The 26,140-nt window shown below is 51.1% G+C and overlaps 8 protein-coding genes across 8 annotated transcripts; 6 read left to right on the plus strand and 2 right to left on the minus strand.

Moving 5' to 3' along the window:
• The first annotated feature begins 978 nt into the window (after positions 1-978).
• On the plus strand, positions 979-4,478 carry PV06_08062 (uncharacterized protein). Its single transcript, XM_016409359.1, has one exon. It carries the CDS (start codon positions 1,597-1,599, stop codon positions 3,913-3,915), a length of 2,319 nt encoding a protein of 772 aa, XP_016259667.1. The 5' UTR covers positions 979-1,596; the 3' UTR covers positions 3,916-4,478.
• An 832-nt stretch (positions 4,479-5,310) lies between these two features.
• On the plus strand, positions 5,311-8,049 carry PV06_08063 (uncharacterized protein; the record flags this gene model as incomplete). Its single annotated transcript, XM_016409360.1, has 1 exon — positions 5,311-8,049. The coding sequence occupies one exon, from the start codon at positions 5,311-5,313 to the stop codon at positions 8,047-8,049; it is 2,739 nt and encodes a 912-aa protein (XP_016259668.1).
• A 737-nt stretch (positions 8,050-8,786) lies between these two features.
• PV06_08064 (uncharacterized protein) lies at positions 8,787-10,696 on the plus strand (the record flags this gene model as incomplete). The annotated part of the gene is made up of 1 exon (XM_016409361.1): positions 8,787-10,696. One exon carries the CDS (start codon positions 8,787-8,789, stop codon positions 10,641-10,643), a length of 1,857 nt encoding a protein of 618 aa, XP_016259669.1. The 3' UTR covers positions 10,644-10,696.
• A 159-nt stretch (positions 10,697-10,855) lies between these two features.
• PV06_08065 (uncharacterized protein) lies at positions 10,856-12,781 on the minus strand (the record flags this gene model as incomplete). The annotated part of the gene is made up of 2 exons (XM_016409362.1): positions 12,370-12,781; positions 10,856-12,214 (listed from the first exon to the last, which is right to left on the minus strand). The coding sequence occupies exons 1-2, from the start codon at positions 12,712-12,714 to the stop codon at positions 10,856-10,858; spliced, it is 1,704 nt and encodes a 567-aa protein (XP_016259670.1). The 5' UTR covers positions 12,715-12,781.
• A 4,486-nt stretch (positions 12,782-17,267) lies between these two features.
• On the plus strand, positions 17,268-19,759 carry PV06_08066 (uncharacterized protein). The gene is made up of 3 exons (XM_016409363.1): positions 17,268-18,159; positions 18,216-18,473; positions 18,543-19,759. Exons 1-3 carry the CDS (start codon positions 17,459-17,461, stop codon positions 19,075-19,077), a joined length of 1,494 nt encoding a protein of 497 aa, XP_016259671.1. The 5' UTR covers positions 17,268-17,458; the 3' UTR covers positions 19,078-19,759.
• Positions 19,760-19,865: 106 nt separating this feature from the next.
• Positions 19,866-21,896, plus strand: PV06_08067 (uncharacterized protein). Its single transcript, XM_016409364.1, has 2 exons — positions 19,866-19,961; positions 20,018-21,896. The coding sequence occupies exons 1-2, from the start codon at positions 19,956-19,958 to the stop codon at positions 21,632-21,634; spliced, it is 1,623 nt and encodes a 540-aa protein (XP_016259672.1). The 5' UTR covers positions 19,866-19,955; the 3' UTR covers positions 21,635-21,896.
• Positions 21,820-24,130, minus strand: PV06_08068 (uncharacterized protein). Its single transcript, XM_016409365.1, has one exon. The coding sequence runs from the start codon at positions 23,347-23,349 to the stop codon at positions 22,756-22,758; it is 594 nt and encodes a 197-aa protein (XP_016259673.1). The 5' UTR covers positions 23,350-24,130; the 3' UTR covers positions 21,820-22,755.
• Positions 24,131-24,999: 869 nt separating this feature from the next.
• PV06_08069 (uncharacterized protein) lies at positions 25,000-25,824 on the plus strand (the record flags this gene model as incomplete). Its single annotated transcript, XM_016409366.1, has 2 exons — positions 25,000-25,137; positions 25,213-25,824. The coding sequence occupies 2 exons, from the start codon at positions 25,000-25,002 to the stop codon at positions 25,822-25,824; spliced, it is 750 nt and encodes a 249-aa protein (XP_016259674.1).
• Positions 25,825-26,140: the final 316 nt, after the last annotated feature.

A 26,140-nucleotide genomic window follows, 5' to 3' on the forward strand; every position in this document is an offset into this window, starting at 1 on the left:
TGGTAACTGACAAAATACAAACAAGTCAAGAGAAATTGTTAGGGACAGAGAGAATGACGAGCAGCAAGGCACTAATCAGAATAGCAATAACGGCCAGGTTGTGAGCATTTTACAAATTAATCGCCTAAACAGCGAATGGCAATTGGAGGTGCTTCAGTGATATATCTGGTAGGTAGCCTTGTGCGTAATGCAAAGGTAGGTGTGCGTAATACTTATCGTCGACAGAAGGGTCTGAGCTGGGAAATGATATTATATCTTCTAAATTCACCTCGTCATTGTCTTGTCCAGACTCACAACAACACACGCACACAGTGGTGCAATACAGGTATTCCTTGAAGTTCAGCAGTCAGGGCAGTCAACACCTGTTTCTGTCATTGAGCCATGCAATGCATTGGGGGCCAGACGACGATCTGAAGGTTACATGGAGAACCCTGCTGTGGCTGAGGCACTTGCATTTGAAGACGCCCCCATGGCATGCATGTTAGATGCTGCCTGGGTTGACATGGTGGTAGTATCCCCCAGCTAGATACCCTAGAAAAATGTGTGGTTTACCATCCGTGTTGTACAATGACGTTAGAGACCTAGTTGCCTTTTGTACGAGTATGACTGTCGCAGATGCCTCGGTGTGCTTGACCACCCAAGATCGTGATCCGTCTCAAGAATTGTTCCATCCCTGCATCAAGGCCAAGGTGGACTTCGGTAACAGGGAACGTGAACGTGGGAGGCCCAGGCATTTGCTATTCATGGCACAGGGCGGGCCAAAATTTTGGAAAATGTTTGACTGGATTGATAGGGCTCGTATTCGTACAATGTGGTCCGTACAGTAGGTACCTTACACTACTACGACACCACCATCAGATAGCAAATAGACGTGGTTGATGGGCGTCGCTGGGTCGCTGTGGCTTCTCCCGTCCGCCTAGACTGCGCCCATCAAGAGACCCATGTTGATCGCTCGCTTCATTTCAATGCCATCATCCAACCAATTCAAGTTCACCGGTCACAACACTAAACATGGCCTATGACGAAAATATACCTCCTTTAGCCTCCTCCTACTCTGTACTGAGGCGCCGCTCAACTTCCACGCCTCGATTCAGCCCATTTTCAAACTCCATCATTCCAGGACTTCGGGCACATCGGATTGCTTTCGCCTGACAAACCGATAGAAGCGGTTTCCTCTTTGACGCTCCCCATTGTCCTCACAGATTACCACCGGCACGTGCGTACTAAGCACAACCTCCTTGACCAAATATTCGAGAGACGCAATCACCTGCCACGCAACGACGATCACTGTACAACACCTCCCGAGCCTGACGACTGACATCCTTCATTGTCCTATTGCTCCATCCTATCACCTTCCATCCTGCCCAGATCTCGCTCTCTTCCCTCTTTGAGGTATTTCACAGCAAGAAACCAGCGTCACTCTCAGGCTGCGGGCCACATGGCCTCGGCTGTGTGTGCGTCCCAGCTGTAAACAAATGCACGCCGGCTCCTCTCCAGCACTGCATACGCTATCACAATCTGAAAACTGGTTGAGACAATTTCCTGAATGCCCTGAGGACAAGATTTGTCTTCGGTGGGACTGCGGCCTCCCGAGCGATGGCTTCCACTGATGAACGTCTCCCATGTCGCTCGGATACCAGCAGCTTGAGCGACAATGGTGACTCGAGGCACCTCCATCCAGCCATGAGCAATTCCATATCAAGAGAGGGCAGAAGCGTAAGACCACGAGGATCTTCTAATCCTTCGCTCGACTCGCACCATTTCGATCCCTCCAAATATCATCAGGCCCGGCAACCTATAAATGATGCCATCACTTCTGCCTTCAATAATGCAGACGCAGCTTCTGCCGCGTCTATTTCCCCAGAGCTATTGCAACAGATTACTACGCAGATCACTGCCAATGTCCTGCAACAGTTGAAGGGCATCACCCTGTCTGCCCCAGCTCCTTCGGCACCTGTCCCTGGTCCGCAGGCAGACGTAGCCTCATCAGCAACAGGATCTCCTCCTCTCAATCGTGCTACCGTCTACACTCCTCCGACACCGCATCGCACCTCAGAAGACGCTGGGATGAGTCATTCCTCTCCTCAATTTCCTCCTCCGCCACCACCACCACCACCACCACCACCATCACAACAACAGTCAAAGGAGTCGGCTTTGCAGGGCGGGTTCCCCCCAGCTGAGAACCGGCCAGTCTCTCCCTTCAGCCAAGCTAGTCATCATTCTATTAGTGATGATAATCAAGAAAGAGTTGATCGGCCTAGAGGGCCGAAAAGAGTTGATACTGGGGGAGACGCTACAATCTTGGAACGTGTATGGGGCACCTTATTTGATGAGCAAGGCCAGGCCACTCCTCGCCTTGGACAGTTTCTTCGTGGAATCGCTGTTCATCTCGTCGAAGACTACGAGCCCAAAAACAGCTTGGTCGTTACCCCGACCAAGATGCAGAAGTACTACGAAGCGACCAAAATCTCCAACGAAACCTACCCCTGGAAAATCGTCTTCGATGACAGGACATCCTCCATTTCCCGAATGTTCAGGGAGATCGAAGCCGAACACCATCTGGTTCAGGAGAAACTTGGCGAGAGACCAGACCTTCCTGGTCTGACACCACGAGGTTTCGAAACGTGGGCGACTTTGCTCCTCAAGGCACACCCAGATCAGGAGTTTGAAAGATTGGCAAAGACGGCGCTGGATATGCCCATCAGCAACCCAGACGACAAAAAAGAGCGGTTTCCTAAGGAGATCTCCAGGCGCCTTTTCCCTAGCCATCCCGACACCGAGATAGCCTACAAGCTTCAAAAATCTATGGCTACACACTGCAACGTCAACTACGCCTCTCAACAGGCCAGCACAGCAAGTGTGACAGATCCCACTACAAGAGCCTCGCACCAGGGCCAAGCAGGTGATGATACACCAAAATCCAATCTGAAACCGGCCCCGGAAAACAAGGAACCAATTCCAAGTGCACCTCAGCCCAGCCCAACCTTGTCTCAGACCAGTCAAGATCGCACTCCACGACAACCATACGTAAGCGACGCATCTGACAATGAGGATAACGCGGTAGAGAATTCTGAGGACATGCCTACTCCGCAACCCATTGAGCGAGAACGCAAGCCTTATGTCGCTGCACCGGGGGGCGGAAAGACCTACGAGAGTGTTCGAGGACCCGGTGATGCCACAGAGATCAAAGCACCGCCGGGCCTTCCGCCACAGGAGGTGAAAATAGGACGGTCGAACTCATTTCATACCGCGAATCGTTACACTGACAACTCCAGATCGAGCGCGCCTGCAGTTTCCATTCACCAGAAGCCTCCGCCTCCACCTATGGATGCAGAAACACCTCGACATTACCGCTCTAATGGCACGTATCATCATCGGGAACAACCCAGGCCCGGTCGCAATCGTTCTCCTTCCATGGGTAAGGAAAGCGGATCTGCGTCATATGTACGAAAGCCTGACGCGGAATCAGCCTATGCCTCGTCACGTCACTCGTATAGTGCGAACGACCCATACGAAGATGCCAGACGTTACAAGGAGTATGAGGCGCAACGAGAACGACTGGCCAACGACCGATACGATGCCGCCAGGATGGCAGCGTATGACCCGAGGGAGCGTGAAAGAGAGAGACCGAGGGATAACAGGCCACGCATGCAATCTGTGTCTGCTCATGATGGACGTGCTCCACCACCATACTCAAGCTCGGTTCCCTTGGCTGATGAGGACTTCTATCGGGACCCGCGGCACGGAGGTAGTGCTTCATCGTACAACACTCCTGTGTCTATAAGTACTGGGTTTCAACCACCTCCGCCTCCCTCGGTGGTCAGAGATGCCAACTCGGTTCCAAGAGATGCCGCATATGGGTCTTACCCGTCGTCGGCAGGCTATCCTCCCAGCAGCTATCGAGAACTTCGCTAGCTTACGAACAGCGAGATATCTTTCAAGCTGACTCGTTGGATTTTGAGAAAACATGACCGACCTGTGACCGACACCAAGGAGAATGAATGACCTTTGAGATGATTTTTACATTGTTTGTTTTCCCCCAAAGAGATGAAAGGGGATGCAGGACCTAAACACCCGCGTTGTTTTCTTTTCGTCATGGCATTTTTCCTTTGTTGTGTGCGATATCCCATTTGCAAGCGATGACTGTCTTTTTTTGTTTTTTGTTTTCACTTAGGTTTCCATTGGAAGAAGAGCATGTGATGATGGATCTAGGGTGTATGTATCATTTGATGCTTTGATGAAAGCATTTCAGATTGTAACATTTGTGTTGAATTCAAGTGTATGGCACGAAACTGGCGTGCGTGTACACATTTGCCAGCTTTTTTCTCTCTTTTTCTTTTTCTTGTGTGTGCGTGTGTTTTTGTGTTTTTCCTTTTCCTCAATTCCAAACGTGTCAAGGAAGAAATTGTATTACTAGGCACCATATGTATTTATGTATATGTACTTACGACACGAAATGCAAACAACACCAAAAAAAAGACCATGTTACACTACCAAAGGACTTTTGGCGATAGGGATTACGCACACCCACCTCTGCATTACGCACAAGGCTACCTGAATACTTAGTCGTTATTACTGGCCTTGTCACTGTCTCAATGCTCGTCATTAAACTATTCTTAAGAATATCTCTTATCATTTAACTCATATTGATACCAAGGAATGACAATTGGGGAGTATTCCTGTGCTAACTACTATGGATAGCCTTGTGTATTATCCACAGGTGGGTGTGCGTAATACCTATCGCCTTTTCTTCCTATAATAGTGTAAGCTCAAGATGGTTAAAGCTTCAACGAGCTTGTCGTTATCCAGTTCCTGATCTCGCACCATCTCCACCAGGTCAAACCCCAGAATCCTCGTGATGCATGACATTTCACGGTGGAGTTGATCATCTCAGCAAAAACAGGGATGCCATGGACGGCTGGCGATTGGACGATGGCGACGGCAATGATGGTGGTCGATGCTCATCGCAGCCACTCGGTTCCGCACATGCCGCCGCGCATTCTTTTCCACCTCAACACAGTCAATCAAATCACAGGAAACGAGCCCAGGACTTTCTGGGAATTCTTTGAGCCTGAAGAACCGTGTCGACATTTTCTCTTCACCATGCCCAGGACTATGACTGACATTTCCCAACTACATTCACGACGACTTCTTCACTTCTCCGACCAGCGGCATTCAAGCTGAACCACGATGCCCATTTCCCCTTCGAGATCCTCCAGACGTTTCAATCTGGCTGCGCTATAACAGCAACTCGATACCAGTACATCATGCCTGCCGAATCTCTGTGACAAGAAGTCCGGTCACCCCACTATGGGCTACGACCATGCCCAACAGAAGGAGTTGCATCCTCCAGACACCGGCTCCAACTCCAGTTCGGCCGGGACGGCGAGCGCAAGTGACAGCGCCTTGCATAAGGAGGGCGATGGGCCAAGAGAGAGCAATCAGTCTATAGTCACAGAGGGCGACAGTGAGGGCCGAGAAGAAGAAGAGCGTAAACGTTCACACAGAAAACATCATCATGAAGTACCCAAGTTGAGGTTCCGGGCGGCTGATGATGACCTGCCCACGGACTGGTGGTTTGCGTCGACTGCCATACCTCTGCTGGCTGCTACTTTTGCTCCCATGGCAAACATGATTTCCATCGAAGCCTTGGTCGTCCCTTGGAGGAACAATGTCGTCGACCCAGACAATCCTGTACTATATCAAGCCACTTCGGTCGGGTACCCGGATCCGTCATGGTGTATTGCTCTCAACATTGCCTCTCTTGTCTGCGGGTTTGTGGGAAATTTTTTCTTGCTGCTGAATTTTACAAAACGCGTTCGTTATATTGTTGCTCTTCCGGCGACCATCGTTTTCTTTTACATCGCCGCCGGTATTTTGACCGGCATTACCGTTTCCATGTACCTTCATTGTCCACCGGGGCATAACCAAGTCTACTCGCAGGGATTTTGGAACGCCGTTCTTGCTGCTTGCCTCTACATGTTCAATTCAATGATCCTGATGGTCAACATGGCGGGCTATTTTCTGGGTCACTACCCTCAACACTTTACCTTGACCGACGAACAGCGTAACCTGATCCTTCAGACCATGATGTTCTTCATCTGGCTCGCAGGTGGAGGGGGCGTCTTCGCGAGGATCGAAGGCTGGGATTATCCAGACGCAGTATATTTTTGCGACGTCACCATCCTGACCGTTGGCTTTGGAGATTTCTATCCCACGAACGATCTCGCGCGAGGCCTCGTCTTTCCTTTCTCGGTGGGTGGCATCATCATTTTGGGTCTCATGGTCAGCTCCATCCACAAGTTCGCCGGGGAACTCAGCACCCTCAACGTGCTCCGCAAACATGTCGAGAATAGACGCATCAACACTCTGTCCAGGGTCGTCACTGTCGAGGACAACGCAGACGAGGACTCCCGACGACAGGACCTTGAGAAGGAGGTTGAGAAGGACTTGAACCAGGGTCGAAAGATATCGATCTCTGCCCCAATACCTGATCCTCGGATTGAGAGGGACCTGGATCGTGAGGCGCATGGTGGTATAGAAACGAGTTCAACGTCTCGAGACAATGACCAAGACCAACAGACTACTGGGCGGCAAATTGAGTTCGAGGATCCGAAGGTTGAGAATCTCAGGCAAGCCGATGGAAGTGAACCTCACCCTCGGCAATTTTTGAATCACGACTTTCACAGAGGTCCCATTCATGCTACGTTGAGACTGCTGGCCAAGCCGGTCTACGGACTGGCAAGAGCAAGGAGCAGGAACCATAAAGTCCTCCTCATGAGGGAGGAGAAGGATAAATTTAACGCCATGCGTGCTATCCAGGAAGACGCGAAGAAGTTCAAGAAGTGGTTTGCCCTTTTTGTGTCAATGATTGCCTTTGGCACCCTTTGGTGCATGGGCGCAGTTGTCTTCTGGCAGGCAGAGAAACGTACTCAAGGCTTGAGTTATTTCGAAGCCCTTTATTTCTGCTATGTGAGCTTGCTCACCATCGGCTATGGCGATCTTAGTCCCAAGAGCAACGCCGGCAAACCCTTCTTCGTGGTATGGTCGTTGATTGCAGTACCGACTATGACGATCCTGGTCTCTGATATGGGCGATACGGTTATCTCCAGCTTCAAGCGAGGTACTTTCATTCTTGGCGACATGACTGTTTTGCCAAAGAAGGGTCTCTGGCACGATCTGCTCAAAGCGAATCCCTGGCTGTACAATTGGATGAACAAACGTGTGGAGAAGCATCGACGAAAGAAAGGTCTGCCACTTTGGCCAGCTGGACAGAATCTTTCACCGGCCGCGAGCATCGAGGAGCTTGCCACTGAAGATCTCACCGAGGCGGATTTGACTCAGCGCTTAGCATGGGCAATTCGTAGGGCCGCAGATGATCTGCAGCACGCACCACACAAGCGCTACAGCTATGAGGAGTGGGCCGAATTCACTCGGCTTATTCGCTTCACCAGGAACGGTCTCGAGCAGCTACAGTGCGACGAAGAGACCGATGGCGTGGTGGATTGGGACTGGCTCGAAGAAAGCAGTCCCATGCTGAGTGGTCAGACCGAGTCCGAATGGATCCTTGATAGATTGTGCGAAAGTCTCCTCCGCCTGCTGAAGAAAAATATGATGGGCTTTGACACGGCGCTGGGCCCTTCTGCAACGAACATTTCCACCTACTCACTCTCACGACAGGCTACGAGGGAAGAATCGGCAGATGCAGCAAACGTCAGACAAGACAAGGGCAAAGTTGCAGAGCCCACGATTCCAAACGAGCGACAAGAGCGCCAACGACGCGCTTCTGGCGCCGATGCTGTCTTGGCCTTCTTCACTGGCGAGCGTCAAGGCGAAGGCAAACATGAGACGGATGTGCCACAATGGAGCTCACGCGCCAAAACCAAAGCAAAAGAACTGCGTGGTAGCGATTCGCGCAAGAAGCGACGTGGCCCCTTCAGCAGACTCGAAGCGCGAGTGACTGGCACTGTCGGTGGTGGCCGTGGTGGCGCTGGTATGCGCACGCTCAAGATGAGGCATATGAGTAACAATGCCAGGTCAGCGGAATGAACTTGAGATTCTTGCAACAATGTATCCTGTACTATCATATCTACTGGTTCGGAGGTGTAGATTTAATCTGGTTGATTTGAGGCTTGTTTGAGACCCTGTACGTTTATGGAAGAGATTTAGATGACAGACCAGAATCTGTCAGCATGGCGTATGTACCTCGCTGGGAATTCATTCGGTTTGATCTGGTTTTACGAAATGTCTTTTGCAAGTGACCAGCAACGGGGGATATCAGAAGAGGCTCTGAATATCTAGTCAGGCTGAAAACAATATTCCAACTCTTATTCGCCAAGCACCGCACACAACTTCACCTACCTTCTACGCCTTGCCATCTCATGCCAGAGCAAGGTAAACGAATAGCATATGGTGTTCTAGGCCCTGGACTGTGGATAGAACAGCTGAGTTGGATGTCTTTCAGCTGGTCACCTCCCCACATGCAAGCGAAGCCACACCGACTCGACACGAGCATATACCTGGCACAGCCTGATCATGCCTACACATGATTTGCTGCCGCGAGATATGACCTGAAAGGCTCGTATTGCTGTAAGCAGCAACAAGTCAGACCAAGGGAACTGTGACGGAGCCATGGCTGGCGTTGCAGATGCAGGTGTCACAACATCGTGCCTTCTCCCCATCGTCGAAGTCATATAAACTCGGTGCGTCTCTGCTGTGGCCTCGGACCTCTTCTCTTCTACCAAAATACAAAAGACACCCAAGGTAAATCCTTGATGCTCGACAAGATGCCACCTCCCAAGAGCCTTGCAGACCCCGAAGTACAGTCAGTGTTCGCCAGTGCACCTCCGAAGCATACATTCCATCCTTCCCCAGGTGGATGGGACGACCAAGTCCTCTACTTTCTGCTCCCAGATCGGTTCTCCAATGATCTAGAGACGGGCTACAAGGACCATACTGGTGCCACTGTCTCGAATGGATCGACGCCGAAGTACGAGCGAGGAGACTATGAAGATGCTATCCGTACCGACACTGACGCCGCAAAGTGGAGGACCTCAGGGACGATCTTCAATGGTGGCACATTGAAAGGTCTAAAGACCAAGCTGGGATATCTCAAGCGTCTTGGTGTGACTGCTCTTTGGATTGGTCCTATATGGAAGCAGGTCGCGAAGCTAGAAACCTATCATGGCTACGGTGTGCAAAACTTCCTGGATGTTGACCCAAGATTCGGAACTCGTGAAGAGTTGATTGACCTGGTGAAGGCAGCACACGAGCAGGGTATCTATGTTATTCTTGACATTATCCTCAACCACAGCGGCAATGTTTTTGAATATGTTGCCGACAATCCGCATTACAATGGTGATACATTCGACGTCAAGGGGTTCTACGACAAGAACAGAACTCCGGACATTCCACTCGCCAGAATCGACCCAAGTAGGTATATCGATGATTTCCCTAACGCCGCAATCTGGCCCGCCGAACTGCAAGACAAGGCGAACTTTACCAGAAAGGGACAAATCAATGGTGACGGTTGGGATAGGTCTCCTGAATACCTGGACGGTGACTTCTTCGATCTCAAGGACATCGCACTTGGATCCTCAAATCCGGACAATTTCTTCGCAACGAACGCACTGAAAGCCCTGTGCCAGTGCTACAAGTACTGGATCGCCTACGCAGATATCGATGGGTATCGTATTGATACAGTCAAGCACATGGGTGACGGACCAACAAGATATTTTGCCAGTGTCATCCACGAGTATGCACAATCCCTAGGAAAGGACAGATTTCTTCTCATGGGGGAGATCACCGGATCCCGTGCGTTCGAGACAGTGGAGGCCACCGGCCTAGATGCTGCCCTTGGAATTGGGAATGTCCAGGAGAAGCTTTGGCGTGTACCCAAAGGTCAAGCTAATCCAGATGAATACTTTGATCTGTTCCGGAACGCCCTCTACCTCAACAAGGGTAGCCATACCTGGTTTCGAGATAAGGTTGTCACGATGATCGATGACCACGACCAGGTCTGGCGCGGGGGTTACAAGGGCCGCTTCTGTTCTGAAGGCAACGGTGCCGACCTGGTTGTTGCGGCTGTTGCACTCAATCTGTTTACTCTCGGCATTCCGTGCATATATTACGGAACCGAGCAGGCTTTTGACGGTCAAGGTGGCAGCGACGAGTATATCCGGGAAGCAATGTTTGGAGGGAAATTTGGAGCTTTCCGCAACAAAAACCACCATTTCTTTGACGAGGCCAGCACCACCTGGATTGATGTCGCAAGGCTTGCCCAAGTTCGGAAGCAGGAAATGACTGTCCGCCGAGGCCGACAGTATCTTCGAGAGATTGCTGGTGATGGCGTACACTTTGGGTATCCCAGTATCATTGGTGGCTCGCGAATGCGGTCTATCATTGCCTGGTCACGATTATTCGCCAACGAGGAAGTTCTGATCGCCATCAACAGCGATCCAGGCAACCAGTTGTCCGTCTGGGTCACCGTAGACCGCGAGATTCATCCCGAAGGAAATAAGTTGAGTTTATTGTTAAAGACGGGAACCGGGCAGGTTTCTCCTTCTCTCGCAGTACAGTCGGTCAATGGCAGATCTGTCGTTCAGGTGACAGTGGGTCCCGGAGGTGTCGTGGTTTACAAATAAACCAAGTAATACTTGCGGAAAGCAGGAGACATGAACAAGCAAGGCAAGGATAGGATATGGCTAGTGTATGCCTCAAAAGTATCAATTGTGAGGGGGGACGAAGTAGCTTTGATCCCGTAATTGTTCACTTCTTTGCACGAATCGGAATCGTAGTCAAATTAAAGATTTCTTTTATGGTAATGTCACATTTAATGTTCATGAGGGCGCTACTATCAAATGGTCTTGGGCTCGTCAACAACCATGGGTTTAATATCATTTGTCGGTCCGTCCTCGACGACGTCGGCCGGCGGCGGCTTCTCGCAGTGCGTAGAAGACACGGCAAGCCCCTCTTCCGTTTCCGGCGGCCCGGCGTCACTCGGCACGGGCGGACCGGTGAAGGTCTTTCTTGCACTCACAAAGTACCAGGTGACGGCGACGCCCGAGAAGCCGGCGAAGACGACGGAGGCGTAGTTCATGCTGGTCGGGGTGACGGGGATGGCGACTGGCATGCAAAACAGGATGACGGCCAAAGCGATCCAGCAGAGGGTGGCGACGTTGACGAAGAAGCCGAAACGGTGGCCGAGGCTGAACCTCGCGTGTCGGGTGGCCCGGCGGCCTCTCACGACGTTGACCAGGATGGGGATCCCGTAGCTCGTGCTCAGGCAGATGGTGGCGACCCCGGTGAAGGCGTTGAAGGCGGCGGTGGATCCGAAGTAGATGAGACCGAGGAGGCAGTCGACGACGGTGGACAAGAACAGAGCCCAGAGGGGTATGTCGAACCGTCGGTCGACCCGGGACCAGATTCGGGAACCCGGGATGGCCCCGTCGCGGGCGAAGGCGTAGGTGCAACGAGAGGCGGCCGTCAGGGCTCCCGTCCCCGCGAAGAAGAGAATGCCCAGGATCAAAAACAACAGACCGAACCCGCCGGCGGCGGAACCGGTGACGGTCTTGAACAGCAGGCCGATGGGTTGACCGTTGGCGACGTTCAGGAGGATCGAAACGTCGGGGAGCACGAAGAGGATGGGGATCAGGTAGATGACCCCGGTGACGCCGGCGGCCGCGACCGACAGGACCATGGCCTTGGGGACCTCCCGCTCGGGCCGCTGCACCTCCTCGCACATGGCCGCCACCATGCCGTAACCCGTGAGGGTGTATGCCGCTTGGAGGAGTCCGACGAAAAACGCCCACCCGCTGGGCCAACCGCTGGCCGACGCGTCAAAGTGGGAAAACACAAAGGCGCCGCTTCGGCGGTGGTCGGCCATGGACAGCAAAGTCACGAGGATGATGACGACCGAGGCCGAGGTCCAATAGATACAGATCTTGTTGATCAGGTCGAGGTAGCGAGCCGCAAAGACGTTGACCAGCATGCACGTCAACATGACGGCCCAGAACATCAGCACGGTCTGGTAGGCGTTGGGCACGAAACCCTCGTCCCAGAGAGTGATGGCCGAGAGGACGAGTTGACCCCCGCTGAAGTTGATGGACAGGGTCACGGTCCAGTTGCCGATGAGGGTCAGCCAGCCGTCGATGTAGGACACCATGGGGGCCCATTTCTTGGTGCTGAGCATGGCGGACCAGTAATAAACTCCGCCCTGAACTTGCCATTAGTGGTTTTTTTTTCTTTCTTTTCGGCTTGGGTACTCCGTGATACAACGAGTCATGTACTGTCACATACGAGGATGAAGCAGAAAAACAACCGCAAAGGTCGAAAGCGATGATAATATAGAGGAAAGAGGAAAAAACTTACCGCGGTAGGATATACAGAACATATCTCGGCCAGGGACGAGGCTATGGCCAGAGATATCAACGACACAAACAACCACCCGTACAAGACGGTCACCGACTGACCGTCGGTCAGGGTGATGTACAGGGTCGTGCTCAGACCAAAGGGTACGGCCATGATGGCGAACGAGAGGCCCAGGATGGACATCATGCTCAGGTTCCTCGGTAGTTCGCTGACGTAGCCCAGTTTTGCGAGAGCGGCTTCGCTCTCTGCGTTCTGGTGGATGGAGCTTCGACGTCTCTCGGGCTGGATCACGCCCGAACCTCGCCGGGAGCCACCACCACCGGAGTGACGAGGGGTCGACGACATTGTTTTCCCTGGTGGCGGGAATGTTCTGTCGTGTACAGTACTGTACTCCGTAATCGTATGTCCAGCAGGGGGGGGGGAGGGGGGGAATGAGCTCCCGAGCTCTCAGCTCTCTCAAAAAGAAACAAAGGAGAAAAGGACGACTCGTCGCGAGTCCCACCACCACAAACCCCCGACGATACAATCACGGTATGTACAGTAACTCCGTAGGGGACACAACGATTATTCCCAGCAATTACCTCTTGGATTGTGGTTACCAACAAAGAAAAATGGGGGGGGGGAGAGCTTTCGACTGCGAAGGTCTGATGAATTGTGCAGTTCTCGCCATCTCGCTTTGCGGGTCTAGAAGGTTGCATTGGGTAATGGAATGAAAACAGAATTTCCGCTTGACGTCACTTGGTTGTAGCAAAAGATTAGGCGAAGATCGACAGAGCCTTGTCCCGGGCCAGCCTCGTTATATCGGAGAATGAGGAAGACGTAGATGGGTCTCCGGGCGAAGGGGAAGAGGATAATAAGGTTTTTGCTGCCCAACACATTGTACCGGGCCGGTTCGAAACAGAGGATCAACTGTTTTTGCTACTCCGTAACGAGGAGAGAGAGGGAGATGTTTGATTGAAAAGATGCTGGTCACGTCCGTAATTTGTTCGAATCGAAAGGTTAGGTTGTCTAGGGAGTATATTGCAAGTACTCCTTGATACTCCATGGAACATCGAGCAAACAACCATTGGCAATCAAGAGAGATTGGAACATGATTGACCCTTGACATCGAGTCAGGGTGATGGTTATTATTATTTGCTTTGCCGGACGGGGTTATCCATGTTGACAATGGCTTTAATCGAAATTGAAGGAATCATCTTTTCTCGTGCTTACAAGGGACAGTGACAGTGTACGGAGTAGAGCCAGGTAACTCGTACTCCGTACTTGTCCTCGTATTCGTACTCGCACTGCCCACCAACATGTACGGGAATTAAATGCGGTCATTACAACCCTTGGCACATTTTTGTATGCACCACAAACCTGCGAATTCTCTCGATTCAGGTTCCTCCATATCAACCAACATGGCGACTTTCAACGTTACACCAGGTATCATTGATTGATAAATTCAGCCAGCTCCTCCAGGGATCCTCTGATGTTACCAAAAGACCCTGGAAATATCCCATGCCAATTGAAGTCGTTGTGCACAAAGAGGAAATTCCATGCGTGCCGGGATTTCACCATGGGCCGTAACCTGGCCACACACCGATGAGTTGGCCAAACCCGTGTACGAAGTATTATGTGATGACTCTTTTGTGTGACGGTCCAGGCTCCAAATGTCAGGAAAACAGGTACGTCCACTGTTACTTCTATCAAGATCTAAACCCTCCATGTGATGAATACACCAAATTTAAAGCATAGTTCAACTGAGACATACGTCTTTGAACGAAAAACATTACCATCATCAAACATTCTGAATCTTCCTTCAACTTTTTCTGAGAGACTCTTTGGCAACTTGAATATGACTTTTTGCTAATTCTCGTCTACGCAGGTACGTTGCACAGGGTTCTTTGGGACGCTGTTGAGTCTTTTCTATTCGTGACCAATACTTGCTGGCCTGCAATGACGGACCTCGATCGCTTGAGAACTCGCCTGTCGATCTGAAATGAAAGCGAATCGACCCGGATGCTGTACTGATCGTGCGAAAGCCAAGGCCTGTACAGTTAGAGTCTGAAGCAGCACCAATGCCGATCAACGTATGGAGAACAGAGACCAGAGATTGCTAGCTGGGCTCACTGGACGATTTCCTGCTCGTTTTGTAGTCACGAAGAGTCATTCGGCACTTGGCACCCAGAGGTTGGCTTGCCAAATTGTCCATGGTCGCCACGTTGCACGACTTTTTGTGCCACTACAGCTCCGGTCTATCGGATCATACTCCGTGACCTGTGGCGGAGAAACTGTCAGCCGAGTATGTCTGTTGTGAGCTTCTCAGTTGACCCTCGAGGTCTGTCACCGATAGAAAGCGTCCCCCTTTATTCCGGCACGTGGTGAAGATATCTGGATCTTCGTTGCTTCATGAGAGGACTCTAGACGGCGCTGATTAAGCGTATCCATGAGATTGATAGCACAAAATGTGTCCCTTGTCTCAATGCCTCGTTATTAGCGCAGACGTATCAGCAATGTCAGTTACTCGAACTGCCAGCTTTCGATGGCGACAGGTACTACGCACATCCACCTCTACATTACGCACAAGGCGATAACTATCACTGGAGTATCCGTACCTCCGAAATATTATTCGCCAGGGAGATACTTTTGCAAAACGCACACGACTGGGACCAATTATGTAGTCATTATTACTATCCTTATTTGGGTCTCGGTGCTCGTCGTTCTCACTGTTCTCAAGAATGTCTGTTAACTTACTTGAACTTTGTCCGTTACTACAGTATTTAACTTATATTGACACTGAGAAATGACTGAACAGGTTCGGGGAATGCTTCAGTGATTTCTACCTGGTAGGTATCTTAGGCAGGTTGCCTCGTGCATAATACAAATGTGCCTTTCGATGATTGCCTTCTTTTGGCCCAACTGATCCAACCAGCTTAGGCCAGAGGCTGTGTTGTGCCAGTATAGAACAACATGCACAGTTCGCATATCCGAACGGATTTTTGCAAAGTACTTTCTGCCGAGCGGGCAGTGTGATGAATATCCGTTGCGCGATTATGACAACGTATTCCTTGCGCCCCGTTAATGTGAGGCCATCAGTTGATGGGCGACACGAACCGAGGACGGGTCACGAGGAGCATCATCCTGCGACGAGAGGCTGCCACGTCAATCATTGCCAGAATGCAGCATGCGTGCTCTATCACCGTCACAACAGTGTGAGTGGTTGAGCTGCAGCAAAGTTGGAGCTGTTGCAAGCGAAGCGTGGGCGGTCATGTCAGAACCAGACGAATGGCTATGGCCCCTGGTGATCGCAACCTGGTACGTCCTCGTCCACCCCAAGTCACAGAATGGTACTCCGTACCAGCAACGTATCAAAACTGTGGTGGACCGATGTGACGATGACGCTGACTCGTTGTCGCCAGCAAGCCTAGGTCGGAGCTAGATGCGTTGGCGGCATGGCCGGCGGGGGCCGCTTGGGGCCGTGATAGGTAAGTGACTGTGATATCCAAGTCGCTTCTCTGCAGCAGCTTGATGCACGCAGATGGGGCAGTCTGCGTGTTTTTGAGCATCTGATCCTGTTTCCTCCTCTCCCACCTGCGGTGTGACTGAGAGAAATGAGAGGCTTGGGTGGACTCAATCAATCCAAACGTGCCAACAACTCCTTGCCGTCTCGCATGCACTCTGGGTTGAGCCCACTTTTTTCGAGCAAACTCAGCCCACTTCCCTTGGATTTCCTTCCCACCGCCTTTCCCGCTCACCTCCCTCCCTCCCTCCCTCCCGTTCCTTTAAATTCATGCTCACCTCCCATCCCAGGGCCAGCACCCTCCTCAATCCAATTTTACTCCTTCTTCTTGCATACAGACGTGAAGAGCACCTCGTCGCCAGTGTGATCTCGACAACTCTTTCTCTTGCCCAAAACTTTCTCAACACCTCGTCAACACCACAAGGCCACAATATTATATACCCAGGAGCATTATTATCCCAGGACATCCACATCAGGATCCGGACATATCTATATCCCAGGCTCGCGTTGTTTTTGATTTCTTTTCTTCTACACCGAAGCCATATCCCAGGAGACTAGATCCGGAGCTTGCTCTTTTTTTTCATTTCAGCCAACAACACGACACCAGCAATAAACAATCCCGTGGATTAGCGTCGAGGTACTACAATCTTTTTTTTTGTCTGCTTGTTTTTCATACTCGCAACCCAGAGGATCTTGCCCAGCGGCTTGGAGAGTACACTTCTCTTGGCCGACAGAGCATCCACCAGCTCGTCAGAGTACCATGGTGCGCTCTGCTCACTGAGTTGTATGACCTTCATCGAATGGTGGGGTTGTCCTCAGCAACTAAAATGATGCATATATTCCCATACTTGAGGCCTTATTATCCCCAGGACAAACTCCACATGGAATCCGGGCAAACTTATCCCAGGACAATCCCAGGAAATTCCCAGGACTACTCGCCTTGCACCTTCTTGCGTTGGACATGATGTTTAGTCGACAATCTTTGATACGAGACTCTGAGCCGGACTCGGTACAAGTGTCATGCCTCGACAAGTGGACATCGTCAATAGACGAATCATGCTCGACATGGCTCCCCAATAATGATAACGAAGCTGAATGCTTCTGATCCAATGCCCAGGAATCTCGTTTGTTGTTTATCCAGGACATGGCCAGGAATACATCTCGTCGGCGACCATCCCTAAGACTTGATTGTCGCCATCAGACTTTACTTTCACCACATGTACATAGCCGGTTCTCCTGAACAACGTCGTCACATTGACCTATCATTGTCAACTCGGAAAACTTGTCTCGGAACTCGCTGGGTAAATTCTCGACACCTGGATCTGGTTTCAAATCGGCATTGTTTAATCTGGCCACAATTGTACCGTACTAGAACCCATCACAGGATATATGCACCTTCTTACCGGACGCGACAGGGCCGCCAATAACAGCTATCATCGACGAATCTCTGGCTGGACCTGTATCCGTCACTCGTTGCCTCACCCCGCCTCCTACATCAACACAGCAAAATTTGATTCATGTAATGATCCCCGTACTGACTTGTCTCGTGTCGACAGATCGTTCTCCCACTAGAGGATTTGTTTAACAATGCACGCAAGGAGCAGACAACCTTCAACTCACTTGCGCTCAACCCAAGGATCTTCAAGGCGGATACCCAGGAACAATCCAGGAGTGTCCCATCAGGAACCCATGGCTTTCACCTCTGCTTCCGTGGATGATTTCATCAATCCCAACTTCACCTTGGCTTCAACATGCGTGTCCATACGCCATCGCTATTTAGGACAACATGATGCAGTGCTACCCTCCGGGTACCCTGACAGTGATGATTTCATGATCTCGCCGACTTCAGCAATGAGTTACCCCTCTGTGACTGCCCCGGGCACTTATCCTCTCTCCGTGACTTCCAGCCTCAGTGGTTATGATGCCGACCCGGCATATGATGAGTTCTTGACAGATGATGCGCTGTCGAGCAACAACTTCGTGGATATGAATCTCGTCTCGTCATCACACTACCCAGGACAAATTCAATCCCAGGATGTTATGAACCATGGATATGTGCCATCGGACCTGTCATCGTATAGCCCCGGGATACTGAACAATGCTTACACCACGGAGATGCCGTTGGCAAACGCCCCATTGACACCACCACCCGAGGAGCAAGTTCACCAGGAACTATTCCACCACCAATATGTATCCACTCAGGGCTACTTGGAAGATCCATATCGCACGACCGAGGATGCTCCTCTCTACCGGGCTTCTGCCATGTCGAAGAACCCCAACGCCTACAGGTCAGCTCACTCCGTGACGTCGGCCCTCGCGACATGCTAACCCACCCTCTACGTAGTGTTACAAAGCGGATAACGATCCAACCAAGGCCAATCCGATCCGCCATTGAACGTGACGGCGCCGTGAGTGATTCCGGAAGCTCTCCTTCCACGGACATCCGATCTTCCCAAGAGGATCCATCCGGAGACAAGACCAGGGTCAGGAACAGTCCACTGTATGATGCCAAACCGGACGAGGATGGATACTTCCACTGTCCCATGGTCAAGGAGCACCAGTGCAAATCGCACAAACCAACCAAGCAAAAGTGCATCTACAAGTGAGTCCTCTCCAAACTCACTTGCGACAAAGGTGGTGGTCCTGTGCTAATGATATTGACTTGTAACAGCAAATACTTGGATTCCCATTTGAGGCCGTACAGATGCCGATTCACGGACAAGCCAGAATGCGAGGATGCCAGGTTTTCATCCAACGCCTGCCTCTTCAGGCACGAACGGGAAGCCCATGGACTCCACAACCACGGATTCAATCCCTTCTTGTGTAAATTCATGGACTGTGACCGATCCAAACAGGGAAACGGCTTCCCTCGCCGCTGGAACCAACGTGACCACATGAGACGTGTCCATGACTACGAAGAAAAGGAGACCAAGGATCGCGGCGCCGAACAGAACAAGAGGAGAAAGACCCAGGGAGCGCCCACGTCGGCCGCGATGAAGCGCTCTGCGTCGTCGGCTTACTCCAAGGCTCAAGCCATGGCCGGTGCCGCCATCAGCCCCCGGTATGGCGGTCGTGTCAACCAGGCACGCTACAATGCGCCCGTCATGTACTCTGCTCAGATGAGACCGGAAAAGGTCCAGTACCCCTCCAACATGCCCGACGTGTCTCAGTGCTTGCCTTCGCGATCCAAGGCCTATCCCGGATGAAATGTTGTTGTTTTTTAATGTCTTGTTTGTGAAGTCAAATTTCTCGGAAATCTATCTCTTTGACCTTTTGTCGTCAGCGCATCTGGAGATGATTTTTTCTTGTCTGCTGTTCTGCCAATTGCAAACCAACTCTGATGATCGTCATCAGCACTGGCCAACCTGTTGCAAAGATCCGGGGGTTTTCAAACAACATGCAACAGAAGTCAGTCTCTCAGTGCCCGTGAATGATTACTATTGTTTGAACCGACTTTGGGATTCACGAATCAGTGCTGCACACACGTGTACCAGTCACTCTCTTATTATTCCCCTGGACAGGACACGCCCTCCGAGTCAGGGTGTCCCTTTGGATCATTTATTTCCCTGGATCAAGGCCAAATTTTATCATCCATGGGATCCGATGGACTTTGTTACATTATTCCGGACACTGTCGACCCAGAACAAAAAAAAAGGACAAAGGTGGAGGAAGAATATGTATGAATCAGGAAGGACGATCTTGTGGAATTGAAGGACCCTTCGCCATCAGTGTCCAGTTTGACGTTGTTGTTACAAAAAGTGCTTAGATGTAAACAGCCTCGAAGGCCATATTTCCCGGGTGTCGGTCCATAGCTTCAGGAATAGTACCAAAGGCAGTACATGAATGTACTCTATGTGCCATTTACGAGAATCTTTGCATACCTACCTGAAGTACCTGAAGTCATGCTTAAAGTACTTTGTTTGTTTTCCTAATTTATTACCCCGCGAGATTTTCTTGGGGAATAGTTTTCATATGCCTCGAATTCATCTCCAACTCATCATACTGCGTGATATTCTTTTTTAATTTCGAGATCCCATCTGCATATTTCGTTTCGATTTGGGAAAATAAAGGAGGAAGAAAAAGAATGCCCGTAAGTGTGACAAACCAAACTCTGTATATCTAGTCGCTCATCCTTTGTTTTCATAGCTCATAATCATCACTGGCCTCCCCTGCTCAGGCAAGACTCACCGAGCGCAACAGATCGCCGCCGACCTAGAGAATTATATCGCTTCGTCGGACTCAGTATCTCTGAAGAACAATGATAAGAAGAAAAAGACCGTACAGATAATTCCTTCACAACACGCATCTGCAGATATATCACCACCTCCACCACCTCCATCACCACCACAAACCAAAGTCGACGACAGCAGCAGCGGCGATCCAGAACTTGTGAGGGATCACATATACAACAGTGCGGCCCAAGAAAAGACGGCTCGAGCGGCCGAGTTCTCGGCGATCAAGCGGGCGGTGTCGAGGGACAATATCGTCATCGCGGACGGATTGAACTACATCAAGGGTTACAGGTATCAGTTGTGGTGCGAGGCGAAAGCCGCAGGGACAAGGTGCTGCGTGGTCCACGTGGCCGCTCAAGAGGAAGAGTGTAAGAAGTGGAACCGGGAACGTCAGAGGGTATGGGGGAGACGACGGGACGAGAGGGCCGAGGACGAAGATGGTGGGACGGGTAACGGCAACGGCAACGGCGACGGCGACGCCGGAGGGACAAAAAGGACAAGAAGCAAGGCACAGGGTGAGGCCGTCATGGGTGACCTAGTGCCGGAGAGTCACACGGCGATATACGGTGACAGGATCGTGGGAGATTCGAGTCTATCGAGGTCATCAAGTATGGATGGGTTCGGTGGCGAAGACGATGAACTCTCACGACCACGACCACAAATCCAACAAGACACCATGACACTCAAGAGTCTGTACATCAGCGACCGAACGGAGCGGGACCACTCAAAGGCCGGGGAGGGGGACTCGACCACAAACACAAACGCACCGACACGATCTGGAAATTCCTCTTCTCCTTTGGCGGTACCACCGAGTACCGACATGGTCCCTCCGCCCCCGACAGGTTCCCGACCGTATTCATCTTCGACCTTGACCTCCTTGATCATGAGGTACGAACCTCCTTCCCCGTTTTCTCGTTGGGACACTCCCCTCTTCACGGTCCCCTCTGCCGATTCCACCCCGCCGAGTCACGACATCTGGACGGCATTGTTCCCTCCTCGGGCGAAACCCACGAGCAAGAAGGCCCCGTCGCAACGACGGACCGCGGCCACCGAGTCGGCCGCGACCGCAAACTCGACTCGCACAGAACAACAAGACGAAAGGGGAGAAGAGGTGAAGAAACACGCCGCAACCGTCCTCCCCAGAGCCACCGGTTCAGATGCCCTACAGATCCTGGAGAACGCCACCATGGAAGTGGTCAAACATCTCCTGGCCAGAGCCAGGGAGACTGGTGTGGCAGACGTCGATTGTTGTGGGGATGTCGACCTCTTTTTGATCCCATCGACCACCGGTACTACCACCGCCGACGGCGACGCTCGTGGTCCCGGGGACGCCGCCGGAGGTTACGAAAATCTGACCCTCTACGTCCCTTCGACGGTCGCCCTGTCTCAACCTTTACTACAACGACTCAGGCGCACATACACGCAGATCCAGAGAGGTGGGATCGCCCACGGTCAAGGTTACGTCAAGGGTCGACGGGCGGTGATCAAGGGATTTGTCGGATTTCTCGAGAACGAATGGAACGATGACTGAACGATACTAACCCCCCGTGACGCACGTGTAAAATCAATGAAAGAACCCGACGAAAATAATAGTACCTGGGTGAATGTTGAAACGAAAGGTTTCGACTGTAGAACTACTACTACTACTACTACTACCACCACCACCACCACCACCATCGCATATCAGGTGGCGTCATGTCGTGAAGGGGAAAGTAATGTAATCCAACTTGATACTTCATACGTTGATACTTAATATGGGACTACTTCATACCTTTGGGGAAGAAGAATTTCCCCAGGTCATTTCTGAATTGAACGCCAAATCTTTTCACACCGAAGCAATGCATCGTCCAAGAGGGAAATCCCGCTACCCAGTGTCCAAACAAAAAAACATGTGAATATCGCCCAAAAACCAAAACGTCCAAAGAACCAAACATTCTCATATGATAAGAACCCTTGACAGGCGCAACAAACAAAAAGAAAAAAGCCAAGTAGGTGCCGATTTGTTGTGTATATTCCGTCTAAAATAAAACGAGGTCGGTCTAAGGACAAGCTTTGAATCTGGACATTCGGACGTTCGTTCCCTTATTATTATCATTGACATGGCAACATAATCATCGGATTGGTCGGGGAGGGGTATAAAGAAATAAATAAGAAATGTCGACAAAAGCTATGAGACGAGGTAATGAGCTGAGATGAGAATGAAAATAAATCCCCGAGGTAAAGCGTATATGGTCGTAAAGGCGTGAGTTAAAAAAAAATTGTGGTGTGGTTGAGTGTGGAGGCAAGACAAAAACTTGTCCTTTGCAGTAGGAAATTCAACCATCTGCGTGGTAGACTCGAGATGTGGTACCAACTCGCGTGTGGTGATGTTCTGTCGGAGAAAGAGAGATTATGCTCTGAGTGGTGTCATCATATGTCAGGGACATGTCACGTTTTAATTTTCCACCCTCGGAGAGTAGATTTTTGAGTCGTGGGCTGAGGAGATTACTGCGTGCTGTTTATCAGATGAATGCCTCATGATTCGACAAACAATCCCGAAAACGACCCCAGCAACAATTTGTATGTTGCAGACAATTAGCGTTTTCATGGCCGTGTCTCGCGAAAAGAAAAACTGTTGGTCTGAGTTTCGGCGGCGGCTGCGGCTGCTGCTGTCTATAGCGAGACGTCACCCAGATCTCTCATGAGACAGGCAATCTGGGCGCGTTTGGCTGCCTCGGCAAGAAAATCAGGTGGCAATTGGCCTGGATTCAGTGCCTGTCCGTGGATGGGGTGCTCTTGCGACATGGAATTGGTGTGTGGATGTAGCTGGTGATGCATCTGAGGTTGTTCCTTCTGTTGCGATGGTCCCTGATACGATTGTTGTCGTTGCTGAGCCTGGAAGCTGAGGTGGGATTGCTGAGAAGAGTACGGATTTGGTTGAGAATGCGATCGGGCGAAAAATGGCTCCAACTCTGCCGTCGATGGCGAAGGTAAAGGAGCATGGGCGTAGGATTGTTGTTGCTGCTGCTGCTGTTGTTGTTGGAGAGGCATGAAGAGCGATTGCATTTGGTGCTGAGGCTGCTGAGATACTTGTGCGTGTTGCGGCTCCGCGGCTTGAAGGCCGTCACTGACAGGACTTGGGTGCGAACTTGTCGATGTGCTTGAAGACTGTGAGAAACCGCGTGCAAATGAAGGCGCTGGAAGATTGTTTCTATGTTGTTCTTGTAGATGTGATATCCGAGCGCTTCGTCTTGGGTAGTTGCTCATTTTGTAGGTGTGGCTTTTGGGGTCGTACGCTCGAGGATGGATTGTTTCAGACCCAGCCGCTGAGCAGGCGGCTTCTCCCTCTCTCTCCTTCGACCAGGGCGAACTTTTTCCGTCAGATCGAGCGCGCGGCTAGGAAGCGAAAGGCTGATAAGGAGGAAATGTAGGCGGCGGCGGCGACGACGAATAGCACGACGGATCTTTGTTTTCTATCCTCGTCTTAAGGAAGAGACTCGTGTGTGTGTGTGTCGGGGCGCAGGCGATACGAAAGGAAGAAAAGAAGGTTTGGTGTAACGTTGGTGGGAAGAAATGCCGGGGACGGAAAAGTGGCAGGCTTCGTTTTGGAGAGAGAGAAGGAATCAGCCAGGATGACAGGGGCGATTCTCCAAGTCGTGCTGGGCTATAGTCTGGAAGGAACTGGGGGCGATGCTTGTCACGAAGAAACCGATAGATCGAGAGCGCTTCCCGGGAGGAGGTGGGATTGCTGGATTCGGGTGGCTGATGGCAGATTTCGTGGGGGAAGCGGAATTGGGATGCCCGTGACGCCTGGAGAGAGAGACGATGGTGCGGGGCCGCGGCTATTGGACCGTTTCCTGTCAAGAAAGCAATTGAGCCGGAGAGTGAGAGCGCTGGATGAAGGGGCGACGGGTAAATGAAAGATACTGCGAAACGATAGTCCACGGTCTCTGAAGATGGTTGCTCATTAATTTCAAGCAAAGACTGCGATTTGCGGCCCTGGTGGAAAATTCACGGCAGTTGGAGGAGCAGAAATACTCGTTTGGTACCCACGACAATGACGGACGCACACGGGGAGAAGCGGGACGGCAAACAATACTTTGTAACTGAAGGTTCCAATATTCCGCATGCTGCTCCGATAATTTCCCGGTACGAGTCCCATAGTGTACACGGTACGGAGGAGAGAGTACTTTGTTTCTGTTTGCAACTGCTGCCTCGGGAAACTACTCCGAGCTGATTTCCCACAATGAGATACTGTGAGGATCTCTTGCTCATTACCTCATGTTGGTCTTGAGGATCAGTACTCTGGAATCTCCTGTTGAAACTAGTACGGAGTATGTGAAGAGTAAGATCAAACCAACAGCCACCACCACCACCCCTCCGGAGGGACCGCCGCCTTCTCTGCCTGCGAGGATGGCCTGATAGATGGATGACGTTACCACAAATTCCTACTATGGAGTCCAACATCTCGGGAAACTGTCCATTGAATAATCAAACCGACGAGCAGGCTAGTCAGGTCACAGTTCCCAAGATCCCACGCCGAGGTACAAGTACGGTTTACCGATATGACTGCTCCGATCTTGGATGGCGAAGGCGATGGCCAGAACGACTTCTCCGATCAGGAACAGAGCCTTATTTCCAGGGTCATGGTGGCAAGGAGCAATCATTTGAGATCCACATCCCTCTGTGAAAACATGCTCTATGGCAGGTCAGTACGGAGTACCTACTCCGTACTTTATCCGTACAGTAGGCTCGAATTTCCCGTATCACGTGATGTCAATATGCCAAGATTGATTCTCTGTGTTCGTTTCATTCACGACACCACATCTCGTTGTCGCGTGAGATCCGCCGTCGACGTTGAGCTGGTCACATAAAGGGCTTTGTTCTCCTAGTCTTGCCCATGTGCCACAATCGAACATGTCGCAGAGTGAAGGAGATGATGATGTTGCGTCACTAGACATATTCCAGGAGCCAGAGGGTTTTTATCAACCTGAAAAGCCTGCCACATTTACCACATATACCTTGAAGACTGGACAGGCCATCGAACTTCGACTTGTAGGACATAGTCCGCTTTGGGTGTGATCACTTTGCTAGTATGTGGCCGTCTGTGTCTAGCTAACTCCATCCAAGGGCCATCTGTTATGGAACGCCGGACAAGTCATTGCACGATATTTGGAAGATAACTCAACGTCGATGCTTCAGGGGAAGACGGTCTTGGAATTGGGTGCTGGAGCAGGACTTCCAAGTCTGGTTTCGGCCATCTTAGGGGCTGAGAAAGTTGTCGTGACAGATTACCCAGATCAAGATTTGATTGATAATTTGCGCTACAACATTGAGCACTGTTCAGTCCTCGCCGACAAGTTGAATATTACAGCACAAGGTTTTCTCTGGGGAAGTTCTGCTGAACCGCTCAAATCTCACCTGGAATCTGGTCGCGGTGGATTTGACGTGATGATCCTCGCCGATATCCTCTTCAACCACTCAGAGCACACGAAACTGTTGGCGACGCTACGTGAGTGCCTGCGATATAGTGCTGACTCGGTGGCTTTGGTCTTCTTCACTCCCTACCGTCCATGGTTGCTGGAAAAAGACCTGAACTTTTTTGACCTGGCGCGTAATGATGGGTTCGTCGTCAATAAGATTCTGGAGCACACCATGGACAAAGTCATGTTCGAGAACGATCCTGGTGACGAGGCCCTGCGGAGAACAGTGTTTGGCTATGAAGTGAGATGGCAGGTGTGAGGATCTGGTTTGGCATCTCAGACGTTTGACGCATTGCAACTGCTGCCCAATAACGAGTAGTACCAAATTCTTGCCCGTTGCATCCAATGTGGTGCAACATGGAAGGAACTGCAATCTATGCTTCTGTTATTAATACCTCGACTCCCTCAATGATCCAATCCGCAGACTCAACCATACCTTTACCTCGCATACCTAACGTCGCGGAACCTTCAACACCACGACAAACCAATAGAACGTGCACGGAGAAAGCAAGTTGTGCTACTCAGCGCTGGTACGCGTCTAGTCATATCCCTTGATATGCTATGGGCTAAACTCT

This window comes from Exophiala oligosperma (genome assembly GCF_000835515.1).
Source record: "Exophiala oligosperma strain CBS 72588 unplaced genomic scaffold supercont1.8, whole genome shotgun sequence".
In the NCBI taxonomy this organism is placed as follows: Eukaryota; Fungi; Ascomycota; class Eurotiomycetes; order Chaetothyriales; family Herpotrichiellaceae; genus Exophiala; species Exophiala oligosperma.

Coding starts and splice junctions, on each gene's coding strand:
- PV06_08062 (XM_016409359.1), top strand. CDS start 1,597: ATGGCTTCCACTGATGAACGTCTCCCATGTCGCTCGGATACCAGCAGC.
- PV06_08068 (XM_016409365.1), bottom strand. CDS start 23,349: ATGAGCAACTACCCAAGACGAAGCGCTCGGATATCACATCTACAAGAA.
- PV06_08066 (XM_016409363.1), top strand. CDS start 17,459: ATGCACGCAAGGAGCAGACAACCTTCAACTCACTTGCGCTCAACCCAA. Junction 18,160..18,215: donor AAGAACCCCAACGCCTACAG/GTCAGCTCACTC, acceptor CCCTCTACGTAG/TGTTACAAAGCGGATAACGA. Junction 18,474..18,542: donor AAGCAAAAGTGCATCTACAA/GTGAGTCCTCTC, acceptor GACTTGTAACAG/CAAATACTTGGATTCCCATT.